General features: G+C 42.0%; 1 protein-coding gene across 1 annotated transcript in view; it reads right to left on the reverse strand.

Annotated features, from left to right (window-relative positions):
- The window catches only part of LOC125902378 (potassium/sodium hyperpolarization-activated cyclic nucleotide-gated channel 2-like), a 50,900-nt gene that overhangs the window by 9,169 nt on the left and 16,351 nt on the right, over positions 1-25,380 (reverse strand). Inside the window, exon 4 of the mRNA XM_049598684.1 lies at positions 18,156-18,374. Coding sequence (XP_049454641.1) covers positions 18,156-18,374 — 219 coding nt within the window. The remainder of the gene's footprint in view (positions 1-18,155; positions 18,375-25,380) is intronic.

Here is a 25,380-nt window from a genome sequence, read left to right on the forward strand (position 1 = left end):
TGTTTAATCTAAGTATTTAGCCTTTCTTAAAAAAATAAAAAATAAATAATTATATGATAGCTAAGAGCAATCAACAGGGCAAAGAAGCAAACTGAAGAATCAAGAAACAGACACATTGGGTGCTTTCGGACCGGAGGAACTTTTTCATAGTTCTAAGATCCTCTCTTTTGTTGTGTCCACACTTTAAGACGTAGGAACAACTGTTACGATCTTTCTTAGCTCCTGTTTCAAAGTAGGTTCTCTCCCAGCACAGGAGGAACCATGAGTGACGCAAGCGTGTGGTGACTGGTTGAAACAGCCAATGCAGCACCAGCAACGGCCCTTTTTAAAGACCCAATAGCCATGTAAACAACAGCTTGAAGAAAATGCTGACAAACAGACCGGCAGTGAAGTCAAGGCTTTACTGAGCATATATGCATTGGTGGAAATACAACACGAATTTGACTCATCATAGTGAAACTGACGTTGTTATACCAGTACTATGCCATTGTTGCTAAAGCCCAAAACTCCAAAGCCCCATTAGTCTGAAAAATGTCCCATTGGACAGACAGCCCATTTCTCCTATAGCATGTTGTCACACAAACAAACGCCCTTTGCTCCAGAGTCCCGGTTTTCCGAAAGCACACTCCCTGCAGTTAGTTTCAGTTTCCCTGAGGTGCTTGTGCCACTGATCCCTGGTGTTTCTCCTGACTCTTCCCAACATTTTACAGTGGTGTTTGAGCCACCACCAACAGGTGGTTTTACCGACATTTCACAGCTTTTCCCCAGCGACTTTTGTGCCACCAGACGTGGTTGTTATAAGCCAAACATGTTTTCCTAACCATAACCAAGTGTTTTTTGTGCCTAAACCTAACCACACATTCACCATAGTGTCGCTCACAAATGTAACGTATCGCTGGTTTACAGAAACGTACTATGTAAACATTCGGCCAGTTGGGTTGTCTAACTGCAGGTAGTGTGCATTTTCGGAGAAAGAGGACTATGAAGCAACAGCCTTTGTTTTGGGGATATGGGACGGTTATAGAAATTGGCTTTCAGTCCAATGAGACATTTTTTGGACTACTCGAGCTTCGGAATTTTGGGTAGTCGGAACAATAGGAAGTCCCTGCTACACCACTTCAGTGTTCTTATTGGCAGCACGAATGCAAACAAAAAAAGGACCTGGAGGTACGTAGTTCTCAGTGGAGCTTCCTCGTGGGCAGTTCCTCTCTGGGAGGCCCCAAAACTGGTTTGGTCCAAAAACGTCTTGTGTTGGTTTTGGCCTTTTCATGGAATTTGTTGTCAAATAACAAATACTATATAGACTATTGCCAGCTTACCCTCTACATAGACTAACAAATAAATAAATTATAATTTAATAAAAGCTATGAATAAAAGGCAAGATCACCCACCAACCCTGAAAAATACTTGTAAGGTTATGATTCAAAATGTTTTAAGGCACAAGGGATAGCACGTCCATATCTTTACACTTTTTTTCTGTCAAAATTCACATACAGCAATTTTGAAGAAGTCCTTGGATGTTTAAATGCGGCCACCTCAAGAGCACAGCCAAATATATTCTTTGATGTGACATTTAGAAAGCAGTTACACATTTATTTTTTGAACTACAGTGATTCCTACACTCAGTTGGCAGTCAAATGCAACAGCCTGGCAGTAAATCCTCCACGAAGGTTATAATGTTCAGTTTATATTGAAACTCTTTTAGAGAGGTGCCTGATTCAAATTTATGGCCATTTTGGAGGCCGTAGTTCATGATGTTGTTGAATTGTATTGCAGTTTCCTCAGAGGTTTTTCTATTATTTTATTTTTGGGTGGATGAAATATTACAGTATAAACACCTCTCAGTGTAAAGCAATGCTACAGAGGCCCTGAGAGGCAAGTGAGAAAAGAATCTGGTGATCTATTTCCTAGGCATGATCTCAACTGTTTTCTCTCCTGTGTTTGTCTTAAGAACATGTGAAAATAAATGTTTTGCCAGGATGAACTTTCCAAGTTTACTTTTTTTTTTTTTTTAAATCTGTGAAAACAGGTGGGAAGTCCTGCCAGGCGAAAAAAAAGTTTTGCCAGAATCATTTTTCTAAGATGTTTTTTTTTGGTCATCTGTCAAAACCAGAGAAGAAAGAAAACTGGAGACAGTGTCAGAGGAGGGGTCCCAATCTTTCCAATGAAAAGTTTCTCAGTGGTGCATGAAACCAAAAAAGTTCAACTTTGCAGGTGTAAAATTACTCAGATCTTCCGCTTCACTGGGCCCATAGAGCAGCCGTGTGACAAACTTTGACGGCCGAGTGCCTAGTTTAGTCCTCTGCTATCTTTAATGGGGATGAAATGATTTAATCATGCAGCTCTTCCAGACTTTCAAAATGTTATCAAACCGAATGGACCAAATCTCAACAGTGAATAAGTAATTTCATGGGGATTATGATGCACAATAGCATCATGTGATGGACCTGGAAGCTGCAGTCACTATGTCAAGTTGACTTCAAAGTCCAGTGCATTTCCTGGGGGCCTGACACTGATGTAAACCACCTGCTAGCTACTGCCAGATGACAGCTGGTAAAACACCCCACTCATAAGAGGTGAGGTGTCCCTGTTAATTTGACTACTAGTACAGTACACTAACCTAGGCAGTAATTATAACGTATACCAGAGGACACACCCCCTCCCAATATTCAAATATGCTCAAAATCTTTCCCTGTACATAATAATTGAAGAAATAAACATTTTTGCACTGCTATGACAGGTTACCTCACACTGCTGTCCAAAATGATTATTATGTAACCATTAAGTAAACCAACCCAATCTCACTCCCAACTCATCAAATACCAATGCTTGAGAAGTTGCCATTGGCATCACATACCAACACACTGAGGCACAGTTAACATCAGTATGAGACACACTGGGTAGTGTCATTTTTTTAACGCTCTGAGCATCTGCTGTAGTATATTCTCCACTGCATATCTCATATACTTGCTGCCTGAAATAGCACTCAGTCATTAAATCTTTGAGAGCATTTTGAAACAAAATTTTTGTTTCAAAATATTCTAAAATAGTCAATGTAGCTGTAAAGGCCCTGACACACCAAGTCGTCAGTCTGCCGGTCAGTGTCAGTCAACACTGGGCCATCGATGAGCGTCTGTTGCCCTAGTTTGTGCAGTGAATCCCACACCATTGCCAGTCTGCTGCTGTGTGATTGTGTTGTTCATATGCTAACTGGCTAACTAGCATCACTTTGGTATTCCGGTTTCCCTTTTTGAATGACGAATACAGACTACTGCCGTCTGCTGGTGTGGAGGGGTATTTCCTCTCACACAGGTGCAGAACATACATGCTTATTGGTCGTGTGGGCTGTAGCCTTTGCAGTGTGTTCATGTGCAACATTTTGGCTGAAACATAGGCTATGTAGGGCAACGCAGCAGAGGGTTTTCATCACCGCTAGTTCTCTGAAGTTGGTGGTGTGTCTGGGCCTTTTAATTTTCCTTTTAAATAGATGATGACAGCCCTGAAACTAACATTAGTTATGTGGTTGACCTAACCTAGAATGAAGCTGTTGATAAGCCGTGAACAATATATTTTTCACTTGCTAACTAGCAGGCTAACAGCATATCTTTTTCACCTGTTTTTAAGTCATAAACACAGGAGAGAAAATCATTTAGATCACACTTAAATGGATCACCAGATTTTTTCTTCTTACTTGCCTCTCAGGGCTTTTGTACAATATGATTCAACAACACAACCTGCAGCCTCCAGAGAGGATGCAGCTTACCAATGAAAATAAACAAGGTATCTTTGTAAGGATGATGCAACAGCTTTTTGTCTGTATTTCTTCCACTCAGTCAACAAACACAATACAAACAACCACACAAGACAGTGTAAGCACATGCCCTTCAGCTGTCAACTGAAATGAACACACTCGCCCTTTGATCAATGCTGCCTAGAAGTTAATCAATGCCAGATCAATAGGAAGTAAAGAGTCCAACATGGCAACAACACAAACAATCAGCTCCTATTGTTGAGATATGCTAATCACAATCCATCCAAAATGACCACTGAGAGCCCAAAAAACTGTGGCCAGGCTGCAGAGAGTGGAGTGATGGATGTGGCGATGAACAGAACAGACAGTAAACTGTTGAGAAAAAGATTTCTCCTTGTACTTTGCTGTCAGACTGTGTGCACTTCAACCAAGCACAAATGGAAAACCTCAAAACAGCTCCACCCTGCACCTATAAAGCTGTCCAAAACACAAGCTTGAGAGGCAGTGACAGCTCGGCGGGCGGGCAGGCACGTGCTGTATACTCACAACTTTCAGGGACCGAGGAAGTCATCACCTAAACTGCCTCTATCCCATCGGTCCTGAATCTGTGCGGTGGATGAGCGCCACGGAAATTGTCAGACGGCATCAAGTGACATCTCCTGACAATGTCTTTCAGCAGGTTTGCTTGAGAGCAGCAAGACCGCCGCACAACTGGAAGGTCCCTGCTTCACTTCTGGTGATATTACATCAGCAGCCATGTGTACTGTCAGAGGCCCCAAGCAAAACAATGAGGTCCACCTGCTCACACACTAAAAGCTCTGGATCCTCAACAGCATCAGATAAATGCCTGTATTGGAAATTGTTTGTACTCTGAGACAGACAGACTGGCTCCCTGTTTCCGAAAGAGAGACATATTTGGCAAACAAGGATTTCGAGTTGTACATAACAGAATACTTGTGTACACAGGATGAATCCTGCAGCACGGGGCAATGAAATCCCCACATTCTCGACTGCAGTACACTCACAGATAAAACGCATCCTACTATAATGTAATACAGCTGATATTGTCTTTGCATCTGAAACACCAAGCAGGCCTGATTATGTAAGTACAGTTTCAAACAACCAGGGTCACATTAGCAGCAGCGACTAAATGATCTCAACTGCAGAAGTGACTTAGAGCATTTACAGTGTAGTCAGACAGTATTACAGTTTGTTGCATTGATTTGAAATAAAAAAATATGTTGAGGTTAAAGTGCTGACTCAGTCTTGCGAGTGACTACATCCACATCAGATAAACTGTGTAGGAACTGCAACGTTCTTTTATCGACAGTCATTCCATTTCAAAAGACAGAAAGTAAGTTAACTTGAAAAAGGTCTTCGTATTTCAGATTTAGGTGCAAATCTTTTGCTGTCAATGGCTGGCTGGACTCTATGACCCAAAGACATCAGCAGACACTTGGCATCCTCCCTGGTGATGCTCTGCCAGGATTGTACTCTTCAGTTCTTGCTTATTTCAGGTGCTTTTTAAAGTCCAGTCTGGTCTTCAGTAAAAGAAACACGTACTCTGGGAGATTGAGGTGTGTGTGGGAATATTATCCTGGTACACTGCCCTAAAACTGGGGGACTATAAAGGATTGCGAGTCCAATATTGCTCATCCATTATGGATGTGAACACCAACAAACACACCATCAACACCTTGTTCGGGGGCGATCAGTCTAAAGTAAAACAAATAGACTGTTTGTGATCATGAGACCCTTGCAATGATTTTTGACACAGTGTTGTCAAGGATGTAATATTGTGCTGAACTGTCAAATGCTTTTGTGCTTCTAAGGTAGGTAAACACCGTATCATTGAAAGGGTAACCTTGGTATTTTTTGTCTAAGTGACTAATGATGACAACAGTGTAATTGGTCCAGTATTGAGCAAAGATCCTGCACTGTAATGTTAATGGGCAATTGTGTACTGTCAATTTACATCCACTGAAAGTACTTGTTTTGCCATGGACTGGCTCAGATTCTTATTCTAAGTGTCTGAAAACATTACGCAGGGGTGGGCAACCTCCAGCTCCAGAGCTGCATGCGGCTCTTTAGCCCCTCCCCAGTGGCTCCCTGTGGCTTTGACAGAAAATTATATGGAAATGAATAACCACTATTCTTACCAACATTTTAATTTTCATTTAGTGTTGTAGGCCTAAAGTGATTCATACATTCTTCAACTGTAAAAATGCATAGCCTATACACTGATTGAGAAAAATGTTTTAACATTTCGTCAACTAAAATGTGCGTCATACGTCTCTGGCCTGGCGCTTTTTCCTATAAAAACATCACTGGTGATGGCTACAGTAGTCTTGAGTCTCCCTTGCTAGACTAGCTGTGGATATCAAATCCAAAAACTGAAAAGTCTCAGAGGAAAGTTGAGAATTTAACAGTGCATGGACAAATCTGTTTGCTTTTATCAACAATGTTGCAAAGTTAAAGAACTAAATAATCAAAAACAGCCCTCTGCAGAGTAGCCACCTCGTGCTAAAACATATTAATGAATGCTCATTTAGATCTATTAATAATGTTGACAGGCAAAATTTAACTTAAAAGGCTAAGTTACCTTTTTTATGAGGCTCAAATATGTATTGCGGCTCCAGGCGGATTTTTTTTTTTGTTGCCAAAAATGTCTCTTTTTATACCAAAGGTTGCCAACCCCTGACATTATGGAAAGGATCTCTGTAGAAATAGACCTTTTTGTCAAAGAGTAAGATCCTTTTGTTTAACCAGAAACAGCCCCAAAATCTGCATCGTCAAACCTACCAGACTTAAATAAACAGCAATTTCATCATTGTAAACACACACATTAATCAAAATCGACAAACAAAATTAAACTCATAGAAACTGTCTCAGTTTGTCTTTCCACTGTTCGGACAGTAATCAACTCTGGTTTGGTTGAAATAAACCCTTAATTCACCCCATTAGATGTGAAAATATGGCGTGTCTATACACGCTAAAACTACGGTTTACTTAAACGGAGTCTGGTGTGTTTGGCAACTTTGGGGCTGTTTCTGGTTAGCAAAGAGAAGCTTACTCTTAAACATAAAGGTCTATCTCTGTTGGAATCCTTTCTGCAATGTTGTCAGACACTTAAAATAATAATCTGAGCCTGTCAGTGGCAAAAACAATCACTTTTAGCGGATGTAAACTGATGGTGCGAACATGCCCTGAGTGATACTGTGTACTGCTGCCTGTGTCGCCGCTGCCAGCTGCAGGTGTCTCACTCTGGATGTTGTCTCCATTGGTCAGTTAGATACAAAAAAACATGGACAAAATAGGTCCAGGTTGAAAAATACCAGTCACCCCTTTAGGGTTTTTGTTAGGGTTACCATTTAGCTCAAGGTACAACTGTGCAGCTACACATAGCTGTGTGTGAGTCTAATCTACATAAAGTTTCATAATACTAGTTGTCGGTAAAAGTTCTTACGCTAGCGTTGCATATGGGGAACAGCAGGTGGTAAAATCGTGTAGACTCATTGCTTCAAATCCGATCTGCAAGACTACAGAGCCAAAACAGGGAAACAAATACTGTCTGTAGGTTTCATACTACCACATACCGTCTCTGCACAGGGGATGTTGATATAAAATGACCCCACACTGGTATGCATGAAAACTATTGTCACTCTGCCCAGAAAGAGCGATGCATGTTGCTGACTGATACCGTCACCCACGCTGCCTCCTTCTGCCATAAAACATAAACATAAATACACCAAACATGCAACATTTGAATTATTCAGCATGTGGTAAAGTCTCCTGAGCGGGGTGGAGGGGGTGGGGGGGTGGGGGGCGTCAGCTGCACGGCTCCTCTGATGGAGTTACACAACACAAAGTCTCACCTGCATGAGTGACTCTGCTTCCTGACATCTGCAGATGGAGAGTGGCCTGAAGAAATGACCCTGTGTCACAACTCTTTACCCGACGTGTCAGAGCTAATGCTGCAGCTGGTGAGCCTTTCATAGAATAGAAGTGCTGATTGTGAACAAAGTGTAGGTGCTGGGCGGTGTGGCGGCGAGGGAAAACCTCACACTCCCCCCGTGGAGATGCAGCGCCCAAGCAGCTGTGCTCAGATTGTGACTCGGCTAAAGTCTGAATGAATGAGGCAGCAAAAGCCTATCTGATCGAGCTTAGATGGTGGCATTTAACGACGTGACTTTGAGGGGCCATGTCACAGTGCGCCGTATCGATCGTCACCAGGCCAACCTGAAATCTCTCCTGTGTCACAGAGGAGAGGGAGCAGGCGCTTGACCGGTGCGTCACAGCACCCACAGGGGATTGACAAACACCCAAATGAGAGTGAAAATGACATCCATTTTCTGTGTCACTTTGTTGACAGTGTATGCGGCGGCAAAACGCTCCACTGACATTTTGTCATCTAAACTGCTGCTTTTGGAAACTTGTTGCATTTTGTGATTTCTTAGTCAGATGAAAATTTATGGAGAGTTTTGTTTTTGACTTTGATTATATCTTTTCACTTTTAAGCCCATTAAGTACAGACCCAATATAGCCATCAGCTTTGTTATATTTCCTTCTCATTCTCCTTTTTTTCATTCCCTTTTCTGTTTCCCCTCCTTTTCTTTATTTTCCTTTTCCATCTCCTCCTTTCCCTAACTTCTCCTCTCCTCTCTCCTATCATCTTCTCTCCTCTGTCCTCTCCTTTCTTCTTTCTACTTCTATACTTTCCACTCTCCTCTTCTCCTATTTCCTCACTTCTCCTTTCCTCTCCTCTTTTTTCCTCTCCACTCATCTCTTGTCCCCTCTCTCCTCTTCTATTCCCTCCTTTCCTCTGATCTCATCTCTCCTTTCCTTTTCTCGTCTCTCTTCCATCCTGCCCCCTTTCCTCTCCTCTTCTCTCCTCCCATCTGTTGTCCCCACTCTCTATTTCTCTTCCCTCCTTTACTCTCGCCTCTCCTTTCCTTCCCTCTTCTCTTCCCTCATTTCCTCTCTCCTCTCCTCCATCCTTCTCTACTTTTTCCATCACCTCTCCTTTCCTCTTCTACCCTCTCTTCTCCACTCTCTTCTTTTCTCTCTTGCTATCTCTCATCTCTCTCCTCTCCTCTCCTCTCATCTCTTCACTCTCCTCTCCTCTCCTCATTCATCCCACAGCCTCTCTCCATTGGAAATTCTAATTCGGGTTCATCCCAAACGGCCATGTGGATGTATAATTCATTCACTTAATTCCCTGCTAAATCGCCTCATTATATTATGCAGCACATTCACCAAAGAGAAGAAAATCAGATAGCGGGTAAGTCAGAGCTTGTCTTGTCTTTCTTCAATTCAGAGATGTGTACACAGGGAGGAACAACACACTGTGGGGTCTCACACAGTACAAAGTCTCATTAAATGAAATGAGGCTTCTAAGGAAACACTGAAAATCCTACAGTTCAGTCAAAGGGAGTGACGACCAAAGGAGACTGATAAGGGTTTGTTCATCAGACGCACTTTCTACTAGAGCACTGAATATCATTTGGCACGACGAAAGGGACGCTGTTTTTGTTGTAGACGTTGGCGTAGGAATATCTTTGGCCACTATCTCTGCAAAGTCAGCCTGGTTTTGGATAATTGGAGCGATCAGTGGCAAGCAGCCTGGCTAAGAGAAGACAGATGACTGTTGTTGATGGTGGCGGTGGCACGGAGAAGGAGCGGGGGAGGAGGGGGAGAAGGTAGAAAACAATCTTGTATCCTGTCTTGTGCCACATCATGGCAGGGAGCTCAGACTTATGTCTGCTCTCTGTCTTGCTGACTGAGATTAGTCTCTGCGACTACAGGAGAGGAGAGCTGATTCAATGTAAAACCCCCTGTGAGGCCATTAAGAGCTGATTATTGATGCAAAAGGTGGATCTGTGTGGAGATATATGACTAGTCTTCTGTCTGCTGCTTGGCTTAAAGGCACAAACTGTGATCTAAAGAGAAGCCTGATTATCTCTAATGGTTTAATAAAGACAATAATGAAGACATTTTGATGTGTCACATTATGAAAAGTCAACACATTCTCACTCCCAGCTTAAATATGGCAGCTGTGATCTCTGTAGCGCCTGTTTTGGACATGTCAGTTTCTTTGTCAATTTCCACTCATTACATGGCACAGTGTCTGTCAAAATGATCTTACGTCATTAGAGGTTTGTACGTTTCTCCACCAAAACTACTTTAGGTTTAGGTAAGGAAACTACTGGGTTAGGTTTAGAAAAATGATCATGAAACGACTATGTTATGTGACGCATGCCGAACATAGTACAAAAATATGTTTCGTGGTTAAAAAACTCAACTTGACTTTTGATTTCACACAGTATGTGAACACAGGTCTCCTTGGTGAAAGTTGAGTGCACGTTTGACCTATCAACCACCTCTTCCTACTCGGATTTTGTTGCTCTGTCTACCATGTTACTGCCAAGGACGGGATTATATTGTAGGTAGTTGAAAGCCCAATGCGTCTCACACAGACGCTGTAGGGTGTCTTGTCAGTGACAGAAACCAAGGGCTTCTGACCAGGCTGCCGTATTTGACGCCCTGGGAATAAGGACAGGCTGGAAAGCACAGGTGTAAATAATAAATGTGATGATCACTGCATTCAATTTAGCTGCTTCAGCTTCAGGGTCCTGTAGCATGCTGGCTCGTTAATGACATGAGTAACACCTGTTCCTTTCCTGCTAAAACAAGTAAAAATGTCTGCTATGAGAAACGTGCTTTATATGTACAGCAGCATATTAATCAAAACCTGAAGTGATGTAACTTTTTCTAAAGCAGCCGCTTAATGAATTCAGGAACACTCTTAACTGTCCACTGTTGCCTTATGGATGCTCTAATGAAGGACTAATTGACCAAAAGTTCAACAATAAGAAACACTGCATAGATGTAGGTGTGTGGAAATCTTTTTCTACCAGGCACACTCTTAATCTTATCTTGTTCATTTAGCAAGATATCTGTCAAATGATGTAATGCACCACCCAGATATCCAAATACCTTGAGCTGCAGTGAGACCAAAATTTCTGTGGCCAAAAGCAGGGCTGACAGGAAATAGCGTGGGCAGGGTTGTAAACATAAACTGCTGGAGCTAGCATGGCTAGCAGGCTAACAAAAGCTGTCCAAAAAGTTGTTAATTATGCAGCGTTTTATCAGACATTTTACTGTCATTAACCTCTGACACTGTCCTTGCAGTCACTGCAGCGTGGCAGCAACCTTCCTTCACTGCTTCCTGCATTATTCTGCAGCGCAGGCATAAAACAGGAATATGAATAAACAATATTTTCCAACTGAGAGGTCAATCACACCCCCTCTCTTAATCCGGCTGGACACTGGGGAGCCCCATGGTTCAATCAGATTAAGCTCTGAGTGAAGGGACTGCAGATGAAAATTAGTCTGTGTGGATAAATCTGGCACTTGATGGACTCAAACGCTCATGTTAATTAATGTGCTTTGTCCCTTCTTGAATAAAAATAAACATAAACATAAGTGAAGGAGGCGGGTCGATTCAACTGGAAGCGAAAGTGTCTCCCGCAAAAAAATGAATACGGAGCAGAATCCAGTCTGACTGCACTGTAAGAAGTGACTTTTAAAGGCCCCGCACACCAACACAGGTGTTTTAACTTATGGTGCGTTCCAGGCAACCTGTAACTCGTGTTTTTACAACCTTCTACCCGTGAAAGTGCACTGGAACGGCAGTCAAACCCATAACTTACCACCCGTGAACTTATACCAGATCGATGTACTGTACTCCCAGTTACGCTTTCTGACGTCGCACAGCCCTCTAAACCAATTACCTTACTCCTTTAAACAACAATGGCAGCCCTATGGATGTGGTGTTGATGCAGGTGATACATGGTGAGAAATAGACATAAAATAACCCTAATGTTAACACGTTATTGGCAGCCGCTCTTAAAGCCGGTTTCCAGTGCAAGAATAAATCAATACAAAATAAGTTTCCAAACACACAGATAACGTAAAATAAAAAGTATAATAGCATCTGTGACCTTATGCACTGTTTCTCCTCCTCCGTTTCGCTCAAATGAGCAAGGAACCAGCACCTTTGGTGACAGAAGTGATCATAAACAAACATAAACCCTGCACAGTCCGCCATGTTGCTTTGAGAGTTTGGCGTGACTTGCCTGGAATGCTATAAAGTCGTGAGTCGTGACTTGAAGTGGTGACTTAAGGGCTCAGAAACTTGCCTGGAACGCAGCATTATTCTGGCTTTTAAGATCAAACTTTGTGAACCAATAAGAATTACAGGTGCATCCATACCCACCCAAACAGCTGTATAAAAACTAATTCAAGGGTCTGATGTCAGTGAGGCACAGTGCTACATGCCCACACAGTCCTCATGCCACATTCACGTCATACTGTTTAACCATATTACAAGTAGCATAGCGTAGAGTCTGAAAAACTGTCAGTCTCCGAGTTGGAGATATTTCATAAAATTTCTGATAGTGATGATGACACTTGGTGAAAAGAACTAGAAGAGACTGTTAGCAAAATAGCTGCCTGCACAACCACCATCTCTGTGTGTTGCATATAAATAACATCCAATATTGACACTAACATAATAGACTCACTTGATTTAAAAGGCGCTATTCACAGTTTCTTTGTATCTGATTTCACTTATTGAATATATAAAACCAGAGAAGTAGCAGTGGGGGTAACCATCTTGGAATACCATGTGAACATTCAGGTCAAAATAACGGGAGGTTTTCGTGTTCTTCTTATTACGCCAGCAGTGTGTAAATGCAGCATGAGGCAATCAGGCAAAACAAGTGAAAACACCTGTGTGGGTGCACCATGGAGTGTGAAGGGCCTTCATTGCTGCATTTTCCAGTGACCTCACACCGGATTATATAAAGCAGGGTAATGTCAGAATCACAAAGTCAAAATCACAGAATATAATGCGACCAAAAAAAGAAGTGCCTCTACTGGACCAACATACAGTCAGATATCAACAGACACGAACTCTGATGTGCAAATTTCAGAGAGCTGTAATCATCAGAAACACATGCCTGAATGTGTCATTGTTTTCAAAGGTGCATTAAAGGAAGACTGCTTCTTTCTAGGTCTACGTGCCCCTCTGCTGTGTGTCAGTGTGCACTCTTACTGCGTATAAATAACTCATGGGTCTCTGCACCAAAGCCACCAAGCCAAATTCTCCCTAAATTTAACCAGCATGCGTTGTGAGTCTGATGACATTACGGCCGGGCTGAAATGGAAAACCTCCACACAATGCTAGCTCGAGCCTCACTGGGGCTGTAAAAGACTGCCAGCAGACTTGTTTTGCTAACACTCTCCAAATGATAAAAATGTCACTCACAGTCCTATCTGGAGGCGTGGCGAATTCGCCCAGCAGCATCGGCATCAGCCTCACTGGCATGGCTGGCACTGTACACATTTTTTTTTTTTTTTCTAAATAAACACGTCTTCAGCTCAAATGCTAATCCTCATAGAGCAGCGGAAAAAAAAACTTAGCAGCAGGAAAACAGAAAATCTGACAACTGGTCAGAAAAAGGGTTCTGGGGAAATGCACTTCACTGCCCTCAGCAGAAAAAACATATATTCTGAGATGAGGTGATGATGCATTAGCAAAAGATGAGTCTAAATGTGAATGCACAGAGCACACTGCATTATGGACACAGTTCTGATGTGGAAGCATTTATGATTCCTACTTCTCAATTCATCCTTAAACTGAGTAAAAATACAGGCTGTTTGAGGATTATACACACTTATACAACTCATCACAGCACTTAAATACACAAGACAAGACTGCTTGTGGTGCAAATTTAACCGCATATTTAAAACTGAGGTGAAAACTTAAAGAGACAGTTCATCCCAAAATCCAAAATACATGTTTTTCCTCTTACCTGTAGTGCTATCTATCAATCTAGATTTGTCCAGTGTTGGAGATATTAGCTGTAGAGATGTCTGCCTTCTCTCGCATATAAAGGAACTGGATGGTACTCTGCTTGTGGTGCTCAAAGCGCCAAAAAGGCACAACTGAAAAACTCATCAGCAATGTCTCTTTCCAGAAATCATGACCCAGCTACTTGAGATAATCCACAGACCTTGTTGTGAGCAGCTTCATGTAAGAACTAATTTCTTTCTCTTTAACTACACCTATACACCCATGGATGTGAGGCTCATGCTTGTGACTGCACGAGATGTAAACATTAAAGGAGATGTGCAGTATTTTGCACTTTGAGCCCCATTTCTGGGTTGTTTATGATTAAATAGAGTGGCTCCGATTTTTATGTCAGAACATCAACGAACACCACTGACCACTCGGTGAGTTTCATGGCTTTGAAAACGAACGTTTATGGTGGTTTTAGGACAGGTTCACACATGGCCATAGGCAGCACTGTTAAGCCAGGCAGGGGAAAGCCACATTTTCTGAAAATGAGCAATCGTTACTATTTTGGTCTTAGCCACTCTATTTCATCATTAACAACAGCTAGCTCAGTGGTGCTAGGTGAGCTAGCAATAGATGCATGTTTCCTTTTGTGCGGTATGATACGGTTAATGGATGTAGTTCAGTAGAAAGAAATTAGTTCATACATGAAACTGCTCACAACAGAGTTAGGGCTGTGCGATATGCACAGATCTCATTAATAAATCACTCTTCTTGGTTTTTTAATTCGCGAAGCTTTTACGGCACTTACAGTAACAACGAGTTTATATAACTCCGGATTAAAATGTGCTATATCGTGATATGTATCGTTATCGGGATATGAAATGACCTATATCGTGATATGATATTTTGGTCATATCGCCCAGCCCTATCTTGAGTAAGTGTCTTGACTTTCATTTAAGGGACGCCTAAAAGGCACCGTCTTCAACACGCTTCATTTAAATGTCCAGATTTGTTTACTTACATTGGTTGAGTACTTGCTTGAAGGTCCGGGTTGGTTTATAGATGAATGAATGAGTACGTGGGGTGAATGAGTGTGTGTGTGAGTGCGCTCTATCAACAAACAAAAATGATACGTATGCATGCATGCATCAAAAATAGCACTTATCAAGGCATTCTAGCATACAAAAAACATTGCTCAAGTATCAATGAATAAACAATACATAACGTGAAGCAAAAGGCTCTATACACACATCATTTATGAGCGCTTATAGCGGTTGAAAAACAATTTCTCTTGTCAGCGTTCACAGGTCTCACACACCTGTGCCTATTTCTATTAATGACAGACGTGTGACGATTACGTCATCGACTGAACTCAAAAATGTGACGCCTTGTAGTTGTTATACAAAAACCAAACAAACAAAATGGCTCCTACAATAAGCAAGTCATGATTTCTGGAAAGAGACACTGATGTTGAGTTTTTACAACATATAGCACCACAAGCCATCTAGTTCCATTATATTAGAGAGAAGGTCGACATCTCTACAGCCGATATCTGCAGTAACTCACCCCAAAACAAGCTACATTGATAAATAGCACTACAAGTCAGAGGAAAAATATGTATTTTTGAGATTGCCATGAACCGTCCCTTTAAAAACCATCAGCCATAGGAAAAGGGGGCAGAGTAATGGTCTTTTTCTTGGACAGGTTGCTCATTTATGTGACCACCACTGTGAAAGAAACCATTCCTCGCAGCTAAAACACAATGGGTTTCTGTGTAGCCTTTTAACACCCATCATCCAGGACACAAAGTAAAGACAAGAGCAACAGTAAGCACTCAACTTGCTGAGTCGTTGTCTTCTAAGGCATTTATTGGAAATGATTTATACCCAAGCGTCCAGCCACATGGCTGAAAAAACCCTTTGGGGAGTTCCTCACAATGCTAGCCAGACAAAAAGCAGACAAAAACACTCTAACGATGTGAGACAGACACTGTTCAGATATCTTGCAGTGCACCAGGACTCGTGTCGACAACAAGGCCCTACCGTCTCCCACAGGTTTCCCCTCCCCCCCCCTTGCTTTGCTCCCAGTAGCAGACAGTTAGCAGTAGCACTGCACCTCTCAAGGACACCACCACCAGAGAGGATACAGAGAGGGAGGAGAGGAAGAAAGAAAGAGATTCAGATCAAGAGGAGAGGAGAGAGATAAAGATAGAAGGCAGATGGGAGACAAAGCAGAAAATCAGGTGGAGATACGTAAAAGGTGGAGGGGAAGAAAAGAAGGGATGAGATGTAAAGAGGGATAGTTAAAGACGCATGACAGATGATACAGAGCGCAGGTAGAGTGAGAGCCAATGAGTGAGTGATCAGGAAGAGAGAGAGGAGGGAGGCAGCCATGGTTGCTTACGTCACCTTCAGGATGACATTGGCAGGACACACAGGTCTGCTGCCTCATCAATTCTACTGCTGCCCAAGGGGACATCATATCACACACACACACACACACACACACACACACACACACACACTCTCTTGCTCTCTCTCTCTCTCTCTCTCTCTGTCTCTCTCTCTCTCTCTCTCACATCAGCCCCCCCCAACACACGCACACACATACGTCCAGCCCCTGGAGACGTGGCTCTACCTGGCCGAACACACCCGCAGCCTGTGATTGGCTGCTGAAAGCCAGCAACACTCCCCCTGCTCCCCAGCCAGCGAGACTCTGCTTGGAAACAGAGAGGCTGGGCCGTTACCACTACAGGCCACTGCTGCAGCACTGTTCAGCACTGCTCTGATCCCCATGCTTGTTTCAAAAGATGTCTGATAGGCAAAGAAAAATACCACCTAATGGCAAAATGAGTATCTGACAATGTGTGATTAAGGTCTTAACTGAGAGGAAGGTGGTCTGACCTGATGCTGTTGCACCACATTACAGCTAACAATAATTTCCCACTCATGACCACGGTTCACAGCATGCATTACAATTAAATTCATGTGTGAGGCTACAGTATGATATATATTTAATTAATCAGGAGCAAATATTCAAACCTGTAAAATCAGCTGCAGACAATGACTAACAAAGAGACAGGAAGAGAAAGAGAAATAATGACCAGTACCATTTCTTTAAATTGACCTCTGCGGGAGCTTTTCAATTGCACTGACCCACCAGTGAATCAATCGGTACAAAGCCCACACTGCAGCTGCAAAGCCGCAACCTCTAGGGCTGAAAAATTAAGCCAGCACGCAAGTGCCAAAACCTGCAGTTCCTCTAATGGCCACTTGAGACTGGCTCCAAAACAGAGTCAAAATACCCAACATTACAGCAGAAATAAACATGTGTACAGCCTGGTACATTATACAGTTTTGGTCTCTGGTGATAATTTCCCCCTGTACTGTACAAGGGAGTGAATATTTACATCACCCGTTTACAGCTCATCCGTTTACATTTTATTAAGGCCTAAAGTTATGCATAATTAAGGGTGTAATCGCTTTGAGTGACAGGCTATCTGAAGATAATTTCCTCAGGCTCTCAGTCACATCCACCTCTTGCTCCTTTACAGCTCCACCCTCTCATCCAAATCTTGTTCAAACATTGTCACTTCTGGCTCCAAAAATCCGAAGTGATGCCATAAACCAAGTCTATGGCAGCCACACACAGTGAAACCGATCCAACTGTTTTCTCACCTGATACAGATACTCAAACTAAAGGTCAGCCGACGCTAACAGAGTACCGCCCTGACACCAGTGATCTTCTTTTCCCAAATTTCAACTCTAAAATTCATCTATGTGTATGGTAATGTGAGGCTGTATCTACATATCATTTCCTAACTATGTGAGACGTTCATACAGCTTGAGAGGTCTCCCTTGTAAAAGAAATCTTTGATCTCAGGAGGACATACCTGGTTAAATAAAGGCTAAAAAATCTTTTTAAACTCATTGCCATTGTTAATATACTGTAATATAAAATCAGAACTTGTTTTCTGAGCCTCTCTCTTTTATGAAGCTTTGTTAAACGTGTGATAAATTCCTACCTGCAACCTTTCAAAAAGACCTAAATCTAAATGTCAGTGAAGATTCTCAGTCATCCAGGTCGTGGTAATCTTTAGTGCTATATCGTAGGCTTAAGTTCTTTGGTCACACTCAATAACCATGCATGTCACTGTGTCGACACTTTCGGTATCATAGTAAACACCTATGTCACTGGTCCTGGCCAAGATATAGTTCAACACACACTGTGGTGTCCATACGGATTAAACAAACAAAGATATTATGTGTTAGTTAAAGAGTTTTAGAGGTGGTGGTAGGTGGATTTCCCTGTTTTAAAATCTTAATGCTAAGCTAAGTTAGCCGGCTGGAGATGGCAGCTTCTTATTTACTGTACATATGTGAAAGTTGTACTGATTCTCCTATCTAGGTTTCGGCTAGGAAGCGAAAAAAAATTTAAACTTTTCCTTTCAGGGGAAATAAAGTGTAAAACTGGATGTTAATAGAAAACAGAAAAACTGCTGAGAACATTGGACACAGGTGATCTGATGTAGCTGCTCACCTTTTCCTGATACTGCCGTCTGGAGGAGTCCAGGGATTGGATAAGAGCCGTTGCATGGCCAATGAAAACAGCATAGCAAGTAGCTCCTACAATCATACTCAGCATGGTGAGCCAGATATCTGATAGACTCTCCGGGGCCTGCCGGCCATAACCGATGCACAGCATGTGGCTCATTGCCTTGAATACAGCAAACGAGTACAGCTCTGACCAGGTATCATTCTGTGGAGAGGGAGAGAGAAAAGGGAGATAAGCAAACAGTTAGAGACATCAGCGTTACATAAAAAGGCATGTTTTGAGAGAGAGTGGTGGCGGAGAGTAGGGAACCAGAAGAAAAGCTTTGGGGAAAGAGGGGTCGTGGAATAGCACTTATACAAATGAGAACTCCAGGGAAGGAGTTGCATTAGAAGGAAAGAGGGAGGAAGTGGAAACGACTTCAGGGGAATCCTTCGAGGCCTAATCAGTAAAGTAGAGACGGTTTGGAAATTATTTCCTTGGAGAGGAATGATAATGAGAGGTCATTAAATATGCCCTTTCAGAGCTGTGTGAGTAGGAATGTACTACAGGCGGTGACAGCCAGGCAGCGGCCACCAGGCTGCTTGTGTTGAGATTCATGAAGGGCTAAACCTCTGGTCGTAAGTTGCAAAAACATCAAGGGGCATTAGTCATGTTGTCAGATCACTTTGAGAACATCTGATCAGCACTGAGTATGCTTTTCTAAATGTAAATAACAGCTCTGTATTTTTCCACTGTAGCTTTATGACAAAACTCCCTTCCTCACAAAAGAGACGGGTGAATGAGCAGTCCGAACAAGCTCCATTGATCTGATACTTTTGTCCACCAGCTCCCTTTGTTTCCCTTTTCTCTTTCATTAGCTCTGAGTGGTGACTGTGGTGACCTCGACCTTAACAGACTGCTGATGCCAATTAATTCAAGGTAAAGCCAAAAGCCGGGGTTGGAGCCCAGTGTTTTTTTTTTTTGTTAAATTTAAATCAGTCTACCCGGGGAACTAGTTTCCTGTGTAATGAAACTGTATTATTAAAGCAAAGCTTCTGTCCACAGAAAAATGAAGTTAAAAACAGCCTCCTGAAAACCTCTTAGAGCCAGGCTTCAAGGGCACAAAAAACATTTTCTATCATGGTTCCAGACACACACACACACACACACACACACACACACATCCTCTCTAAATTTGTAGCAGGCTACACGGAGGTTACAGTCTGCACTCAGCAGGGCAATCAACTATATCCTCTCTTATAAACTTACAGAGGTGTATTAGCAGTCTATTAGCACATGTGCCATCACATTATAATTTCCTTCCCTTGTCTTATTTCAGACAATTAAGTTGGCTTCCTCACTGTCCTGTTAATAAATCCATACATCTCCAAAATGTCAACTTCTTGTGTGCTGTGAAAAGTCATCTTATCATTTTTAATTAGGTTATTTTAGCGTCTTTAAAGGGATTCAACAACAAAACTATATCAAAACATCTGTTTAAAAACGCACATCAAAATCACACAACTCCTGCAGTATAATCCAAGTCTTACTTATCCAGTTGTATGCTCAGTCCTTCCCAAACTCGTCGTTATACTGCACAACTTGTATGAGAGTTTGTTAACTGATGTTTTGGTATAGTTTTGCTGTAGTTAAACAGGAAGTCCTATGACTTTAATCCCTTAAGAATTTCCTCAGTGATTTCCTCTTGAAACAAAGCTTTCTCTACAAATTCAACGTGACACAGAGGGAGTAATTGATATACAAATGATCATTTAGGGAGTGAAGTATTCCTTTAAGTGTAGGTCTGCCAATCACCTTGGCCTCTGGGAAAATGTAACAGCAATCTTTTAAAATCTTCTGCAGTTATACTGATTAAATGATAAACACGTCAATGAAAAAAAAATGCAAAAGAATAATTAATCAATAGTTAAATTAATCATTAGTTACAACCCTTAAGAGGTGAACTGTAGAGCAAATGGACACAGTCCATGAACAATACAACATGTCATGCTGTTGTATTCTAAGGTCTGCTCTCATCTAAGAGACAAGACATTAAAGGGCCAAGCAGTCATAGAAGGTCTTCTCCGTCACGAGCAGAGAGAAAATGAAGACTCCAAAAATAAATACAGCTCCACCAAGTGGGCTGAGGCTAAATGGTGTATATGTGAAAACAGAAAGAGAAACAGTGGAGTGAAACAGATTGAATAATAGATGAACGATGAGCACTTTGATTCTGAAATAGCACAGGGAAGAGAGAGGGAGAGAGAGACTCCGTATCCTTATAAGTCTCAACAGCCCTCCCTAGAGATTTCAGTTTGGGAACTATCCGTTGCTTTGTTGGTAATCACCGTCTCCATTAGCTGCAGATAGTCTGTTTGAAGTTGGCTGATAACGCAAAGGGCTTTAAATTTATCTTCCAGTGTCCTAAAACATCTCTTTGTATGAGCTGCTGGAACCTTGCCGTGCAGCAGGCCTCATATCTCACATATATACTCAAACGTAAATTTCAGCTGCCAAACAGAATGACCAGGTGTTACTCATGTTGCTTCCAACAGTGACAAAATGTACCAACATTTGGCTTTAAAAATAGTTTATGGCCATGCTAGCAGCTCTGTGAGGCTGTAATGCTCACTGTGGAGAAAACAAATGCCAGGTAGAAATATTAGTTTTTAATCTTTAGCAGTCCTGGTGAAGTAAATTTAAAAACTGGACAGAGGGTGATGCCAGAATGAAGGTCTTTGGTAACATACATCAGAGGTTCAACAAAGGTTTGTCACGAGAATTTAAGTGTGAGAGGGAGCCTATGTGTTCATTTTCCAGTTTGCACTTGTATTTCGGGTTTCTACTGAAACATGCTTTATATGTCGATTTTTTTTTAAATTCGATTATATTGTCTGCTAGAACATCTGTGTTCACCCTCTGTCTGAACCACTTCATTTTAGTGCCTGCTTCTTCATGACCAAACCCAGTCTGCTCTGATTGGTTTGTGTTTTCCCTGGTCTTCCTATTTTTGCTTTCAGCGTATCTGCCAGGCCCATGGGAAGTGCAGCAGGTTTTGAAGCCAATTTTCATGGTGGCCAAACACTGTAATAACATCTGTCACATGATGCCCTGTGGCCCTGTGTATCCCCAATCAAGTTAGCTGAGGGCTCCACTGGAAATAGGCAGCCAAAGTCTCCACTGCGCTTGCTCTATGGGCTACATCATGGTCCATCATCCAGGTAATTTCATATGCAGCAGTTGAAATGTTTACACTTCATGTCTACTGAGCAACTTTCATTGGAATGAACAGGGACGTGCCTCCAACGTTCTATCCAGTTCTCTTTATACATCCAGTACCGTCATTGCAGCCAGGGAATGACTGTAACAGAGTATTGTGGTACTTTCTACCATAAAAAATCACCAATCAAAACCTCTATTCACAACTGGACATGTTTCAGCTGGAATATGACCCAAAATCGGTGAGAAATTAACAGTGTTGGCAAGTAAGGTTACATATTTCCCTGATGTTACATGTACCAGTGTAACTGCAACCGGGTAATGACTGAAACAAAGTATAGCGGCACTTTCTACTGTGAAAACCTCTAAACCAATATCCGCACAACCAGTCCAGCAGGAATATGATCCGAAATCAAGGAGTAATTTACAGCATCAGCAGCCAAGATTACATATTTCCCCGACGTTAGCATGTGTAGTGTAGGCCACGAAACAGTGTAAACACTTGCAGTAACGTGCTGGAGGAGAAGATGATCATATAAAGAAATTTGTAACTATCTGATGTCAACTTGTCTCGAAAGAGAATTTAAAATGGTCTGGAATGGTTTTAGTGTCATTATTTGAAACTTGAGCCACATTTTCATGAACATCTGACACAGTAATATTATATGACAGAAAATGAAGAAAAGCAGGGTAAGTGCGTGGCAGTATTACAAAGTTCACTTGGGTGAGGGTGGCTTAAGCAAAAAGGTGAAATTTCATGAAATCACAGCTAGTGCTGGGTGAGGTAAAGAGATTGATCAATTATGCGCAATGTATGTTTTGAAGCATGAGTGTTTCCGTCCATTTTTTCCACATGCTAAGATTTGCTAATTATTAGGGATGCACAATAATATTGGCACGTCATCAGTATCAGCAATTATCGGCTTTAAAATTAACTATCAGAATCAACCAACATGCTATTTCTTATTTTGCACAATGAATGAATATTACATTAATTGAAAAGCATTGTATTTTATGTCTCCATCTGCTGGTAGGCCGTCACGGTAACAGCACAATGATGCTAATTTCACAACAGAAAAGACTTGATGATCACTAAAATTAGGTGGGGGGAACAAAGAAGATATATCGATATCGGTTATCAGTCAAATGAGTTGTTATATATCGGCATATCGGCAAAAAAATCCAATATTGTCCCTATAGCACAAAGTGGCTACTGGGAATGTTAGTGGGAAACATCTTGTCCAAATTGCATGCTAATGCATCTAATGGTTGTTGTGACATTTCACTCTGAACCACAATGTTAATCTTGTGGTGGCGCTAGAGGAAAGGTCAGGGGATCACTAATGTCGTTGGGATCCATCCTCTGGGCACCAGTGAATATTGGTAAAAAAAAATTTATAGCAATGCATCTGATAGTTTTTTCAGTCTGGACCAAAGTGTGGACCAAACCCACAACACTGCCATCCCTTGAGCTAAAAATGGTCAAAGGTGCACCCAGAACAGATGAACCTTTGCCCTGTTACCACTCTCATCAGTTCCCAGCTCCCTGGCTGAAGGACTGAGGCCATGTAGGACTGATAGGTGCAGGGATGGAAGAAATGACAGAGACAGGGAAGAACCTGATAATGGAAAATGGAGTTATATCAGACTAAATGACCGATCGCTGCGTGTGTGTCCGACGGCCGATAAGCTGGACAAATATCAAAAGATAATTGACACACATGTAATAAAGCCTCTGCCCTGGCCCTGTCACACACCCACCAGGTTTAGTTTACAATGGCTTATCGGAGTTTATTGTACAGTCAGCTCTGTCTCCTGCTTCCTCTCACTCCCTCTGTCTCTTTCTTCTGGTCTGCCTCAGTGCGTGTGCGTGGGGTGGGCAGTGAAATATGTTGCTTGTGAATGTGGAAGGCAAGGCATCCTCTGTCCCCTGACAGTTCATTTAAAAGCCAAAAGAAAAGTGGCTCTCAGTATTCAATCCGTCAACATGAACACCACGTGACAGCTGTCTAGACTGGTGTAGATGGTTCCATTAATTTAAATCGTAATTCATGCCGTTTAAAGTTCAACATTTTGGGAAATATGCTCATTAACTTTCTTGCTGACATGGTAGGATTGATACCACATGTCTGTGTGATAAGTATGGAGCTAGCCAGCTTGCTTAGCTTAGCAAGACTGGAAGCTGAGGGAAACAGCTTGCCTGGCTAGTTCCAGCACAATTTGTCGTTTTTACATTTCTGTTTGTGTATGGATTAATCCAGGCTGTTCACATTCACTGTTCGGTCTTAAACCGAAGAAAAGTAGTGCACTATTATGCGTACATAACCCGTAATCGTGAGCCAGGAGACGGTCTATAGGAGTGATCTATGTGCTGCAGGGTGTCATATGACGGGAGCAAAGTAAGAGGTCAGGTCATGTTATAGGTGTGTAGATTTGCACATAAAAGTCTACGCTACTAAAAACCTACTCCGGATTCAGGAACGCCACAGGAAAAATTTGACAAACGTGTGTATGATCATGAATGCCAATCCATCGTAAAGTGACAGCGCGCTCCCAGTAATCACCAATTAGCATAAATCCCCGCCCATGAATAGCCAATGACCACCATAAAAGGAGGTATAGGTAAATCCAGTCGACCTGTCAGTCATGGTGCAAAGAAAGAAGGAGAGAGAAAGAAAAAAGAATTTTTCCGAAGCAGAGATCGAAATAATTTTGGGTGAAGTGGACTTAAGAAAAAACTTTTTATTTTCTTCAGTTAGTAGTGGTGTGACAGGGACAGATATGAAACTGGAGGCAAAGAAACGCACACACACACACACAAAAAAAAATACAGCGGTCACCAAACAAACAGAAGATTCATTTGTGGGGTTTTGAATGAAGTAGGAACGGGAAACCAGAGATGTTTTGTGCATAATGGATAAACTCTAAATCAGTGATGGCTGTCGGAATGTAGAACTATTTAACATTTATTTTAACAAATGATATGGATAACATATAGCCTACAGCAGTTTGTATGCACTGTCTTCAAATTATTTGAATCTTAATAGCTTAAAGCTCTGTTTTATAGAACGTAAATTAAACATTTTTCAAATCAAATTTATTTATTCAAATGATTAAAAAAGCCACAAAAAAACAAAACAAAACGTGTTGTCTCAAATAATTCTTTCAGTTGGCGTGTGCTCCTTCGTGGCTCCACCACCTGCTGCTCCTGCTGCCCCTGCTGAACCCAGGCACCGAGGCTGAAGAGGAGTAGATTTTGTTAGTAGCTACGAAAAGATTGGAGCTACTAAAATATTGATGAATGCGGACATGCATGTAAATTTCCGTCGGCAAACAGTTTACATACAAATTCTTTCTGCTCACGTTTCATGAATGAGACCCACTCTGTCTCTGTGCCCTTGAAAGATGGCACAGAGTAGGCACAAGAGTAGCACCTAATGCCCGACCTTACGTTTTCCATGCAGTACACATGTCGCAAAGACGCGACATGTGTACGGCCCCTCACACAACTGCTACAGCTGAAAGCGAACATGAAACTGTAAAAGACAGCGGATATGTAAAGTACAACCAGGGACGCAGGAGAGAAACTAAACTACTGAGAGCTGACCACACACAGACTTTTAAAAACGCCTGGCTGTCTCGTCTCCTGCACAAACAGGAGTTGAGTCTTGTAATACACACTTGCTTGATGGAGACCTAGAAGGAGAAGAAGGTCATCAGGGGTTGGCTGTGGTCAGCGAGACATCACCGCTACCTGCTTGAAGGTGGTCCGGCACGCTTTTGTCTCGACTCTGGAGATGGTCCATCTCAGATGCAACTCAGTATGTTTAAAGTAACGAAATCGGCGCAGCATGATTTGACTTGGGGCAGCTGCAAGTACTAATGGAACAGCCCTAAAATGTTGACGGTACCGGTATCAGTCTATGCACATCAGACAATAAGTAACATTGACTGTATAATAAGAAACCAAACTATATCAGTATGCGATTCCTTAACTCATAGTTTTCAACAA

The sequence above is a fragment of the Epinephelus fuscoguttatus genome, linkage group LG15 (assembly GCF_011397635.1).
Source record: "Epinephelus fuscoguttatus linkage group LG15, E.fuscoguttatus.final_Chr_v1".
In the NCBI taxonomy this organism is placed as follows: Eukaryota; Metazoa; Chordata; class Actinopteri; order Perciformes; family Serranidae; genus Epinephelus; species Epinephelus fuscoguttatus.